Raw genomic sequence first — 14,490 nt, 5'->3', positions numbered from 1 at the left:
CATTACTGTCCACAGATCTCTGCTCCTTACTCTCAAGTATCATGCTATAGCTCTGGGTGCACATAACTGTCCCTTAGCTGGGGTTCGGTTCTGCCTGTGCTAGGGGATCCAATATGCTCCAGGCTAGCTAGGAAAGTACTCAGGTGCATCAATACACTGAGGCTGGGCTGCAAGGGCTGTTATGTGCACCTGCTCCTGCAAAGCAGCTAGGCATGGATGCTGGGAGAGGCTGACAGGCAGTAAAGCTTGCAGAGCAGATGCACCTCAGTCCCGTGAAGAAGCTGGCTCTGCTCTCTCTTGGGTCAGAGGTCACCTGGCCTGCACCTCCTCGGAGGAATGGGAAGCCCTGGAGATTGGTGCCTATGGCTACTCTCAGCTGGAGCTGCCCAGAGTACCAAAAGCTTCCAGGCTCCAAGCCCTCTGAAGGCCTGTCTCCGCCTCCTCTCCGTCAGATCTTCCTGCCAGCTCATATACCCATGGGCGACAAGGGGTCCCCTATAGCTAGGATCCCAGAGATTTCCGGTGAAGGTGAGGCCTCAGTTCCCTCACTGACCCCTTTCGCAGGAGCCATTTAAGGCCAGGTTTCAGTTATTGATTTTAAATCTTTTTTTAAATATATATTCACTGAAAGCCATACATTTCCCTCTAAATATTAATCTAGTTATATCCCATAAATTTTGTTATATTATTATATTTTTTCTTTCAGTTTAAATGTTTCCTTGTGATTCATTTCTTTGACCTATGGGTTATTTAAAAATATGTCGTTTACTTTCCAAATATTTGGGATTTTCATTTACTTTTGAGGCTAGCAGGAAGTTACAAAATAAGAACTGTATGACAGAGAAAGCACAGGTCTTTATCAGAATCCAAGTTTGGCTTTAGCCAAACTAGGGTCATGAGCCTCAATTGTCTTATCTGAAAAATGAGATCAATAATACTATTCTTATAAGTTTGCTGTGAGGATTAATGGATACTGAGCATAGTGCCCCCATATGCCATACAGAGCTAACAGAGGATGACCATTATCATTTTTCCCAATGGAACTTGCTGAATATTTCCTCTCATTTCAAAACTGAGGAAGCAGTATGAATTAGTCCTTCACTTTTATAACATCCTTTTTAGTTTATAAGTTTAGAAAATGTAGCAACTTGTGAATTAAACTCACGTAGCCAAAAATAAAAGAATAGTACCTTGTAGCTGGAAAGCTTCCTTGACTGTCAAAGGAACCCCAAGGAAGGGCCATTTATTTTCCAGGGTGGCTTCATCTTCCTGCTTCTCTGCAAGCTTTTGATCTACAGCATGAGCCTCCTTCATTGCTTCCTCAAACCTAAGAAGAAATAAAACAATGCAAACTTTAACTACATAAACAAGTCATCCGACCAACTTTATTAAAAGAATACCCATATCAACATGTTAATATGTAATCAACATATTAAAGTTAATGTACTTGTCAAGAGCCTTATAAAGTTGACCATTTGAGCCAGTGATTCTCCTTTTAAGAATCCATCATAAGAACAGTAATCCAACCTAGCAAGAATTATCCATACAGAAAGCTGGTCATTGCATCATTATTTATATTAGAAAAACACATAAAATCTCCCTGTCTCCAAATAAATAATTATAGATATCTACAACAGACAACTGTATGGCCAATAAAGGTGGTGTTGCATAAAGGCCATAAACAGACACTTCTCAAAAGAAGTCATTTATGCAGCCAACAATCATGAAAAAAAGCTCAACATCACTGATCATTAGAGAAATTCAAATAAAAACCTAAATGAGATACCATCTCGCACCAGTCAGAATGGCAATTATTAAAAATCAAGAAACAACAGATGCTGCCGAGGCTAAAGAGGTAAAGGAATGCTTTTATACTGTTGGTGAGAATGCAAATTAGTTCAACCATTGTGAAAGACAGTGTGACAATTCTTCAAAGACCTAGAACCAGAAATTCCATTTGATCCAGCAATCCCATTATTGGGTATATACCCAAAGGAATATAAATCATTCCATTATAAAGATACGTGGAAATATATGTTCATTGCACCACTATTCACAACAGTAAAGACATGGAATCAACCCAAATTCCCCTAAATGATAGACTGGATAAAGAAAATGTGGTACATCTACACCATGGAATGCTATGCAGCCATAAAAAGAAATTAGATCATATTCTTTGCAGGGACATGGATGGAGCTGGAAGCCATTATCCTCAGCAAACTAATGCAGGAATAGAAAACCAAACACTGTATGTTCTCACTCATAAGTGGGAGCTGAATAATGAGGACACATGGACACAGGGAGGGAAACAACTCACACTGGGGCCTCTCAGGGGTGACAAGAGCATCAGAAAAAATAGCTAATGCATGCTGGACTTAACACTTAGGTGATGGATTGATAGGTGCAGAAAACCACTATTGTAAAACTTTACCTTTGTAACAAAAATGCACATCCTGCACATGTACCCCAGTACTTAAAGTAAAATAAAATAAAATAAAGTGGTGTTTCCTAAAAGTTTTACTGCCCTTTGGAAATTCCTATAATGTAATGTCATTTAATGTAAGTGAAAAGGGAAGGTTATAGCAGTATATTCCTAGTATAACCTCAATCATGTGAAAATCGTAGGCAAAACATTAACAGTGAATAACTACTCTTTTGGTGCTATGATTACAGGTAATTTTTTGTTGTTTTTTGCAAATGTTCTATAACGGACATAATTACAGCAATTTCCAGAATGAAATACAAGTCAATATGTCCAAAAGAGCACAGTTTTAATGTATGTGGTAATACAATCACTAAAGTATGCAATTCCAGTGTAATTTCTCAGTATCTCAAATATTAATTCTTGAAAATGAAATGTAAAATCCTCTACATAACCTTTCACGTGACTTAAAATAACTTTAATAAAATGTCTTTGGGCTCAATAGTAATAGTAATTATGTTTATTACTTCAAAAATATACAAAGTATAAAAAAAGAATATGATAATGTCTATGCTTTTAAGATGAATAAAAATTAAGGCACTCTCATTTCCTAGTTTTGTGAACTATGCAAGCTCTTTTATTTCACTGGATTTTAGTTGCTTCAATTGTAAATTGGGGACAATAATATCTACCTACCATGGCGGTAGCGAGGATGCATTGGGAAAATGAATATAAAGAACTGTTGGAAGTTCCCAAAAAGAAGGATTTTTTACTGTAATGTGTATATGACAATATGCTAGAAATGGAGGAGACAGGAGCTATAGAGCATGCCAGCATAATGATGATAATGATATTTAACAATTAATGATATACATCAGGTATTGGGCAGTACTTTAAATATTGTACAGTCAGTTAATCCTGACACTCATGTGATGTCATAAACAACCTACAGAATGGGAGAAAGTATTTACAAACTATGCATCCAACAGAGATCTAAGATCCAGAATCTATAAGGAACTTAAACAATTAAACAAGCAAAAAACAAATAACCCCATTTAAAAGTGGGCAAAAGACATGAACAGACACTTCTCCAAAGAAGATAGACAAGCAGCCAAGAAATATATGAAAAAATGCTCATCATCACTAATCATCAGAGAAATACAAATAAAAACCACAATTAGATATCCTCTCACACCAGTCAGAATCGCTATGATTAAAAAGTAAAGAAACAACAGATAGTGCTGAAGCTGCAGAGAAAAGAGAATGCTGATGGGAATGTAAATTAGTTCAGCCATAGTGGAAAACAGTTTGAAGATTTCTCAAATAACTTAAAACAGAACTACCATTTGACCCAGCAATCCCATTACTGGGTATATACCCAAAAGAAAATAAATAGTTTTACCAAAAAGACACATGCATTTGTATGTTCATCACTATGCTATCACCATAGCAAAGACATGGAATAAATCTAGAAGCCCATCAATGGTGGACTGGATAAAGAAAATTTGGTGTATATGCATCACGGAATACTACACAGCCATAGAAAGAATGAAATCATGTCCTTTGCAGCAACATGGATGCACCCAGAAGTCATTATCCTAAGCTAATTAACACAGGAACAAAAAACAAATATCACATTGTTCTCATTTCTCAGTGGGAGCTAAATACTGGCTACTCATGACCATAAAGATAGCAACAATAGACACTGGTGACTAATAGATGGGGAAGGGTGTGAGCGAAGGAAAGTTTTGAAAAACTGTTGGATACTATGCTCACTATCTGGGTGATGGGATCATTTGTATCCCAAACCTCAGTATCACACAATAGATTCATATAACAAACCTGCACATGTGCCCCTCGAATTTAAAATAAAAGTTGAAATTATATTTTTAAAATGTGGCTAATGCAGTATGTTTAAAGTATTTTGACATATTTAGCTAAATAATATGTACTATTAAAATGAATTCCACCTTTTTCTTTTCCTTTTTAAAATACAGCTGCTAGAATATGTAAAATTGCATATTGCCTCATAATTTATTTCTATTGAACAATATTAATCTAGAGAGAGAATGCATAGTCTTGTATCTCAGCTCCACTATTTACTGTGTCTTCTGTGGAAAATTACTTAACCTTTCTGTATTTCAGTTTCCTCATCTGTATAATGGAGCTAAACATAATTACCTCATAGAATTGCTGATATTATTCAATTAATTACTGCATTTGTAAAGCACTACAACAGTACCTAGAACACTGTAAGCACACAAGTGCTAACCATCACTGATATTACTATTTGTATAGCCTTTGTTGTCTGAGTACTACTGCCCCACCGATAGGGGTAAAAACTCTGCTGTCATAAAAACTTAACTGTCATGCATATATCCCTATTGGTGGGCCAGCAGTACTCAGAGAACAAAGGCTATATATATATATATATACACACACACACACACACACATATATATAGTACATATATATAGTATATATATGTAGTGTATATATATACTGTGTGTGTGTATATATATATATAAAATATGTGTGTGTGTATATATATGTATATACACACAAGATGCTGCTAGTCTCGGTATATTGGACACCTGAGCCGAGTGAAACAAATAAAATTATCTCTTTCCCTAGAGGTTCAACCAAAAGAAAGAAGGACTGGGGTTGGTTAGAACACATTAATGGCAGGGCTCTAAAATGAAGGCCCACAAATCTCCCACTTTTGAGAGTCCAGAGTTACATCAGTCCCTGACCTTCCCAGGATCTAGCTGTTCAAATGCTTCGTAATTTGTAAAATTGTGAGGATCTTTATGATTATTGGCCACACTACTACCTTTTTACACCCATAAGCCAGTAAAAGTACAATTCTATAGCAATGAAAAGAATCACTGTAAGCACAGCCATTTAGAAACTATAAACATTTCTGTGTGTCTATAGCTAGTTACAAGATAGTGTCATTACCATTTGTAGAGCAAAGGCCAGCACTCTACGTGTTACACATTCTGGGGGCATTGAAGGTACATACTGTCTACCTGGGGAAAAGGACACTTTTTGCTTTGCTTATATCCCATCCCTCACACCTTGGCTGCACAAAAAACAGCAGAAGGGTGTGAGGTTGAGGTTACCCACTTTCTGGAAATAAAAAAGCTTTCAGTTGCCAATTCAGAAGGAATTGGGAACCTAAGACCAATATTTCCAATAGGTACAAACTTGGAACCTCAGTAAAACACTCACATACCTAAGACTGCTAGCTACTGAAAACTTCTCTGGATGTGAGCCTCATCCAAGGCAAAAGGTCCTGTAGCCTTATGTTTAGGAAACATCAGGAAAGAAAACTTTGAGACACAGTGTCCCTGTCTGCAACCTGTCTGAGGAAAAGAGTACTCAGAGAGATAGATATCAGATGGGGTAGCAGCTGAAGGAGAAAGTCTGTGATTAAGAGGTGAAAATAACTCAAAAAGTTGGACTGAACTAGAAGGGACCCTTCAGATGAATAGCAAAAATACCCAAGTGGAGTAAAAAGGAAGTTACATGTGGGAGAATGGCACAAGATAAAGCTGAAAAACTAAGGTGTGCCAGATTACAAAGGGCCCTTACGTGACGTTCTAAGGAGCCTGGATATTGAAATGTTTAAAGCACGAAAGGGGCATAATCTCTTTAGTGATTTACAGATATCCTTTGGCTTTTGCAAAATAAAAAGTATGGGGAAGGGAGGGCAAAACTAGAAACATAAAGATTACTGCAGTAGGCAAAGATGATGGTGATTGGGACTAAAGAGACATCTGTTGAGATAGAGAATAGTAGAGTTATTTAGGGATGAGATCTTGAGAGAGCTATTTAGAAGATAGACTTCATATAAAATAGAAGATTAGAATGTGGGGGAATGAATGAATTATTTTCCACTTTTTCTGGCTTATGGTAGATGGTAATGCCATTTCATGAGTTTGATTTTAATTATTTTGACTTTTGGTGCCCATGGGACTTCCTAGTAGAGGTGTCAAGTAGGTAGATACATATATAGGAATTCAGCTGTTTGGGGCAGAGCAAGATGGCCGAATAGGAACAGCTCCAGTCTCCAACTCCCAGCGCGAAGGACACAGAAGACAGGTGATTTCTGCATTTTCAACTGAGGTACTGGGTTCATCTCACTAGGGAGCGCCAGACAATCGGTGCTGGTCAGCTGCTGCAGCCCGACTAGCGAGAGCTGAAGCAGGGTGAGGCATTGCCTCACCTGGGAAGCGCAAGGGGGAAGGGAATCCCTTTTCCTAGCCAGGGGAACTGAGACACACAACACCAGGAAAATCCGGTAACTCCCACCCCAATACTGTGCTTTAAGCAAACGGACACACCAGGAGATTTTATCCCACACCTGGCCGGGAGGGCCCCACGCCCACGGAGCCTCCATCATTGCTAGCACAGCAGTCTGCATTGTAACCACAAGGCAGCAGCAAGGCAGGGGGAGGGGCGCCTGTCATTGCTGAGGCTTAAGTAGGTAAACAAAGCCACTGGGAAGCTCGAACTGGGTGGAGATCACAGCAGTTCAAGGAAACCTGCCTGTCTCGGTAGACTCCAAGTCTGGGGACAGGGCACAGCTAAACAACAACAAAAGCAGCAGACGCCTCTGCAGACACAAAAAACTCTATCTGACAGTTTTGAAGAGAGCAGTGGATCTCCCAACACAGAGGTTGAGATCTGAGAAGGGACAGAATGCCTGCTCAAGTGGGTCCCTGACCCCTGAGTAGCCTAACTGGGAGACATCCACCACTAGGTGCAAACCGACACCTCACACCTCACACAGCTGGGTACACCCCTGAGACGAAGCTTCCAAAGCAAGAATCAGACAGGTACACTCGCTGTTCAGAAATATTCTATCTTCTGCAGCCTCTGCTGCTGATACCCAGGCAAACAGGGTCTGGAGTGGACCTCAAGCAATCTCCAACAGACCTACAGCTGAGGGTCCTGACTGTTAGAAGGAAAACTATCAAACACGAAGGACACCCACACCAAAACCCCATCAGTACGTCACCATCATCAAAGACCAGAGGCAGATAAAACCACAAAGATGGGGAAAAAGCAGGGCAGAAAAGTTGAAAATTCAAAAAATAAGAGCGCATCTCCCCCAGCAAAGGAGCGCAGCTCATCGCCAGCAACGGATTAAAGCTGGACGGAGAATGACTTTGACGAGATGAGAGAAGAAGGCTTCAGTCCATCAAATTTCTCAGAGCTAAAGGAGGAATTACGTACCCAGCGCAAAGAAACTAAAACTCTTGAAAAAAAAAAGTGGAAGAATTGATAGCTAGAGTAATTAATGCAGAGAAGGTCATAAACGAAATGAAAGAGATGAAAAGCATGACACGTGAAATACGTGACAAATGAACAAGCTTCACTAACCGATCCGATCAACTGGAAGAAAGAGTATCAGCGATTGAGGATCAAATGAATGAAATGAAGCGAGAAGAGAAACCAAAAGAAAAAAGAAGAAAAAGAAATGAACAAAGCCTGCAAGAAGTATGGGATTATGTAAAAAGACCAAATCTACGTCTGATTGGGGTGCCTGAAAGTGAGGGGGAAAATGGAACCAAGTTGGAAAACACTCTTCAGGATATCATCCAGGAGAACTTCCCCAACCTAGTAGGGCAGGCCAAGATTCAAATCCAGGAAATACAGAGAACGCCACAATAATACTCCTCGAGAAGAGCAACTCCAAGACACATAATTGCCAGATTCACCAAAGTTGAAATGAAGGAAAAAATCTTAAGGGCAGCTAGAGAGAAAAGTCAGGTTACCCACAAAGGGAAGCTCATCAGACTAACAGCAGATCTCTCGGCAGAAACTCTCCAAGCCAGAAGAGAGTGGGGGCCAATATGCAACATTCTTTTTTTTTTTTTTTTTTGGAAATTATATTTTACTCATTTTTTTTTCTCTAGCTTGTTTTTGGGGAGTCTATTATTTATTTATTTATTTATCTATTTATTTATTTTATTTATTATTAAAGAAAAGAATTTTCAACCCAGAATTTCAAATCCAGTCAAACTAAGTTTCATAAGTTAAGGAGAAATAAAATCCTTTACAGATAAGCAAATGCTTAGAGATTTTGTCACCACCAGGCCTGCCTTAAAAGAGACCCTGAAAGAAGCACTAACATGGAAAGGAACAACCGGTACCAACCACTGCATAAACATGCCAAAATGTAAAGACCATCGAGGCTAGGAAGAAACTGCGTCAACTAACGAGCAAAATAACCAGTTAATATCATAATGGCAGGATCAAGTTCACACATAACAATATTAACTTTAAATGTAAATGGACTAAATGCTCCAATTAAAAGACACAGACTGGCAAACTGGATAAAGAGTCAAGACCCATCTTTCTGCTGTATTCAGGAGACCCATCTCACATGCAGAGACATACATAGGCTCAAAATAAAGGGATGGAGGAAGATTTACCAAGCAAATGGAGAACAAAAAAAAGCAGGGGTTGCAATACTAGTCTCTGATAAAACAGACTTTAAACCATCAAAGATCAAAAGAGACAAAGAAGGCCATTACATAATGGTAAAGGGATCAATTCAACAGGAAGAGCTAACTATCCTAAATATATATGCGCCCAATACAGGAGCACCCAGATTCATAAAGCAAGTCCTTAGAGACTTACAAAGAGACTTACACTCCCATACAATAATAATGGGAGACTTCAACACTCCACTGTCAACATTAGACAGATCTACGAGACAGAAAGTTAACAGGGATATCCAGGAATTGAACTCATCTCTGCAGCAAGCAGACCTAATAGACATCTACAGAACTCTCCACCCCAAATCAACAGAATATACATTCTTCTCAGCACCACATCGCACTTATTCCAAAATAGACCACATAATTGGAAGTAAAGCACTCCTCAGCAAATGTACAAGAACAGAAATTATAACAAACTGTCTCTCAGACCACAGTGCAATCAAACTAGAACTCAGGAATAAGAAACTCAATCAAAACAGCTCAACTACATGGAAACTGAACAACCTGCTCCTGAATGACTACTGGGTACATAACAAAAGGAAGGCAGAAATAAAGATGTTCTTTGAAACCAATGAGAACAAAGATACAACATACGAGAATCTCTGGGACACATTAAAAGCAGTGTGTAGAGGGAAACTTATAGCACTAAATGCCCACAAGAGAAAGCTGGAAAGATCTAAAATTGACACTTTCACATCACAATTAAAATAACTAGAGAAGCAAGAGCAAACACATTCGAAAGCTAGCAGAAGGCAAGAAATAACTAAGATCAGAGCAGAACTGAAGGAGATAGAGACACAAAAAACCCTCCAAAAAATCAATGAATCCAGGAGTTGGTTTTTTGAAAAGATCAACAAAATTGACAGACCGCTAGCAAGACTAATAAAGAAGAAAAGAGAGAAGAATCAAATAGATGCAATAAAAATTGATAAAGGGGATACAACCACCGACCCCACAGAAATACAAACTACCATCAGAGAATACTATAAACACCTCTACGCAAATAAACTAGAAATTCTAGAAGAAATGGATAATTTCCTGGACACTTACACTCTTCCAAGACTAAACCAGGAAGAAATTGAATCCCTGAATAGACCAATAGCAGGCTCTGAAATTGAGGCAATAATTAATAGCCTACCAACCAAAAAAAGTCCAGGACCAGATGGATTCACAGCTGAATTCTACCGGAGGTACAAGGAGGAGCTGGTACCATTCCTTCTGAAACTATTCCAATCAATAGAAAAAGAGGGAATCCTCCCTAACTCATTTTATGAGGTCAACATCATCCTGATACCAAAGCCTGGCAGAGACACAACAAAAAAAAGAGAATTTTAGACCAATATCCCTGATGAACATCGATGCAAAAATCCTTAATAAAATACTGGCAAACCGGATCCAGCAGCACATCAAAAAGCTTATCCACCACGATCAAGTGGGCTTCATCCCTGGGATGCAAGGCTGGTTCAACATTTGCAAATCAATAAACATAATCCAGCACATAAACAGAACCAAAGACAAGAACCACATGATTATCTCAATAGATGCAGAAAAGGCTTTTGACAAAATTCAACAGCCCTTCATGGTAAAAACTCTCAATAAATTCGGCATTGATGGAACGTACCTCAAAATCATAAGAGCTATTTATGACAAACCAATAGCCAATATCATACTGAATGGGCAAAACCTGGAAAAAATCCCTTTGAAAACTGGCACAAGACAGGGATGCCCTCTCTCACCACTCTTATTCAACATAGTGTTGGAAGTTCTGGCTAGGGCAAGCAGGCAAGAGAAAGAAATCAAGGGTATTCAGTTAGGAAAAGAAGAAGTCAAATTGTCCCTGTTTGCAGATGACATGATTGTATATTTAGAAAACCCCATTGTCTCAGCCCAAAATCTCCTTAAGCTGATAAGCAACTTCAGCAAAGTCTCAGGATACAAAATTAATGTGCAAAAATCACAAGCATTCTTATACACCAGGAACAGACAAACAGAGAGCCAAATCAGGAATGAACTTCCATTCACAATCGCTTCAAAGAGAATAAAATATCTAGGAATCCAACTTACAAGGGATGTAAAGGACCTCTTCAAGGAGAACTACAAACCACTGCTCAGTGAAATCAAAGAGGACACAAACAAATGGAAGAACATACCTTGCTCATGGATAGGAAGAATCAATATTGTGAAAATGCCCATACTGCCCAAGGTAATTTATAGATTCAATGCCATCCCCATCAAGCTACCAATGAGTTTCTTCACAGAATTGGAAAAAACTGCTTTAAAGTTCATATGGAACCAAAAAAAGCCCGCATCTCCAAGACAATCCTAAGTCAAAAGAACAAAGCTGGAGGCATCACGCTACCTGACTTCAAACTATACTACAAGGCTACAGTAACCAAAACAGCATGGTACTGCTACCAAAACAGAAATATAGACCAATGAACAGAACAGAGTCCTCAGAAATAATACCACACATCTACAGCCATCTGATCTTTGACAAACCTGAGAGAAACAAGAAATGGGGAAAGGATTCCCTATTTAATAAATGGTGCTGGGAAAATTGGCTAGCCAGAAGTAGAAAGCTGAGACTGGATCCTTTCCTTACTCCTTATATGAAAATTAATTCAAGATGGATTAGAGACTTAAATGTTAGACCTAATACCATAAAAATCCTAGAAGAAAACCTAGGTAGTACCATTCAGGACATAGGCATGGGCAAAGACTTCATGTCTAAAACACCAAAAGCAACAGCAGCAAAAGCCAAAATTGACAAATGGGATCTAATTAAACTAAAGAGCTTCTGCACAGCAAAAGAAACTACCATCAGAGTGAACAGGCAACCTACAGAATGGGAGAAAACTTTTGCAATCTACTCATCTGACAAAGGGCTAATATCCAGAACCTACAAAGAACTCAAACAAATTTACAAGAAGAAAACAAACAACCCCATCAAAAAGTGGGCAAAGGATATGAACTGACATTTTCAAAAGAAGACATTCATACAGCCAACAGACACATGAAAAAATGCTCATCATCACTGGCCATCAGAGAAATGCAAATCAAAACCACAATGAGATACCATCTCACACCAGTTAGAATGGCGATCATTAAAAAGTCAGGAAACAACAGGTGCTGGAGAGGATGTGGAGAAATAGGAACACTTTTACACTGTTGGTGGGATTGTAAACTAGTTCAACCATTATGGAAAACAGTATGGCGATTCCTCAAGGATCTAGAACTAGATGTACCATATGACCCAGCCATCCCATTACTGGGTATATACCCAAAGGATTATAAATTATGCTGCTGTAAAGACACATGCACATGTATGTTTATTGCGGCACTATTCACAATAGCAAAGACTTGGAATCAACCCAAATGTCCATCAGTGACAGATTGGATTAAGAAAATGTGGCACATATACACCATGGAATACTATGCAGCCATAAAAAAGGATGAGTTTGTGTCCTTTGTAGGGACATGGATGCAGCTGGAAACCATCATTCTTAGCAAACTATCACAAGAACAGAAAACCAAACACCGCATGTTCTCACTCATAGGTGGGAACTGAACAATGAGATCACTTGGACTCAGGAAGGGGAACATCACACACCAGGGCCTATCATGGGGAGGGGGCAGGGGGGAGGGGGAAGGGATTGCATTGGGAGTTATACCTGATGTAAATGACGAGTTGATGGGTGCAGCACACCAACAAGGCACAAGTATACATATGTAACAAACCTGCACGTTATGCACATGTACCCTACAACTTAAAGTATAATAATAATAAATAAATTTATTTAAGAAAAAAAAAAAGCCCGCAACTCCAAGACAATCCTAAGTCAAAAGAACAAAGCTGGAGGCATCACGCTACCTGACTTCAAACTATACTACAAGGCTACAGTAACCAAAACAGCATGGTACTGCTACCAAAACAGAAATATAGACCAATGAACAGAACAGAGTCCTCAGAAATAATACCACACATCTACAGCCATCTGATCTTTGACAAACCTGAGAGAAACAAGAAATGGGGAAAGGATTCCCTGTTTAATAAATGGTGCTGGGAAAATTGGCTAGCCAGAAGTAGAAAGCTGAGACTGGATCCTTTCCTTACTCCTTTTACGAAAATTAATTCAAGACGGATTAGAGACTTAAATGTTAGACCTAATACCATAAAAATCCTAGAAGAAAACCTAGGTAGTACCATTCAGGACATAGGTATGAGAAAATTTTTGCAATCTACTCATCTGACAACGGGCTAATATCCAGAACCTACAAAGAACTCAAACAAATTTACAAGAAAAAAACAAACAACCCCATCCAAAAGTGGGCAAAGGATATGAACTGACATTTCTCAAAAGAAGACATTCATACAGCCAACAGACACATGAAAAAATGCTCATCATCACTGGCCATCAGAGAAATGCAAATCAAAACTACAATGAGATACCATCTCACACCAGTTAGACTGGCAATCATTAAAAAGTCAGGAAACAACAGGTGCTGGAGAGGATGTGGAGAAATAGGAACACTTTTACACTGTTGGTGGGATTGTAAACTAGTTCAACCATTATGGAAAACAGTATGGCGATTCCTCAAAGATCTAGAACTAGATGTACCATATGACCCAGCCATCCCATTACTATAATCCAAAGGTTTATAAATCATGCTGCTATAAACACACATGCACACGTATGTTTATTGTGGCACTATTCACAATAGCAAAGACTTGGAATCAACCCAAATGTCCATCAGTGACAGACTGGATTAAGAAAATGTGGCACATATACACCATGGAATACGATGCAGCCATAAAAAAGGATGAGTTTGTGTCCTTTGTAGGGACATGGATGCAGCTGGAAACCATCATTCTTAGCAAACTATCACAAGAACAGAAAACCAAACACCGCATGTTCTCACTCATAGGTGGGAACTGAACGATGAGATCACTTGGACTCGGGAAGGGGAACATCACACACCGGGGCCTATCATGGTGAGGGGGAATGGGGGAGGGATTGCATTCAGAGTTATACCTGATGTAAATGACAAGTTGATGGGTGCTGACGAGTTGATGGGTGCAGCACACCAACATGGCACATGTATACATATGTAACAAACCTGCACATTATGCACATGTACCCTAGAACTTAACGTATAATAATAATAAATAAATAAATAAATAAATAAATAAATAAATAATAAAATAAAGTAAAATTTTAAAAAATTAAAAAAAAAAAGGAATTGAGCTTAGAGGAAAGGTCTGGGTTGCAGACAAAGTTCCAGGAATTATCAGTGTTCAAATGATATTTGAAGTCATAGAAGACGAAGGCTAAGAATATTTATAACTATATACATGAACTATTATACACATACACACACACACACACACACACAATTACAGAATCATACCTTAAGGAAGAATAAAATGTATTTAGATGTGTAAGAGTTAAATAATAAAATAATAGAAGAGCACTGTCTAGAAGCAACAGGTAGCAATGACTTCAAGAACAGAGCAATTATCATTTTGATAATAAGAGCAACATGAACCAATAC

At 38.7% G+C, this 14,490-nt stretch overlaps 1 protein-coding gene across 3 annotated transcripts in view; it reads right to left on the bottom strand.

Annotated features, from left to right (window-relative positions):
* FAAH2 (fatty acid amide hydrolase 2) overlaps positions 1–14,490 on the bottom strand; it is a 208,772-nt gene that overhangs the window by 182,205 nt on the left and 12,077 nt on the right. For all 3 annotated transcript variants that reach the window (XM_005593740.5, XM_045384213.3, XM_005593741.5), the window contains exon 3: positions 1,191–1,327. In XM_005593740.5, coding sequence (XP_005593797.1) covers positions 1,191–1,327 — 137 coding nt within the window. The remainder of the gene's footprint in view (positions 1–1,190; positions 1,328–14,490) is intronic.

Source organism: Macaca fascicularis, chromosome X, assembly GCF_037993035.2.
Source record: "Macaca fascicularis isolate 582-1 chromosome X, T2T-MFA8v1.1".
NCBI classification, from domain to species: domain Eukaryota; kingdom Metazoa; phylum Chordata; class Mammalia; order Primates; family Cercopithecidae; genus Macaca; species Macaca fascicularis.
Note: the sequence above shows the minus strand (reverse complement) of the source record. Positions and strands in the feature narration are given on the sequence as shown.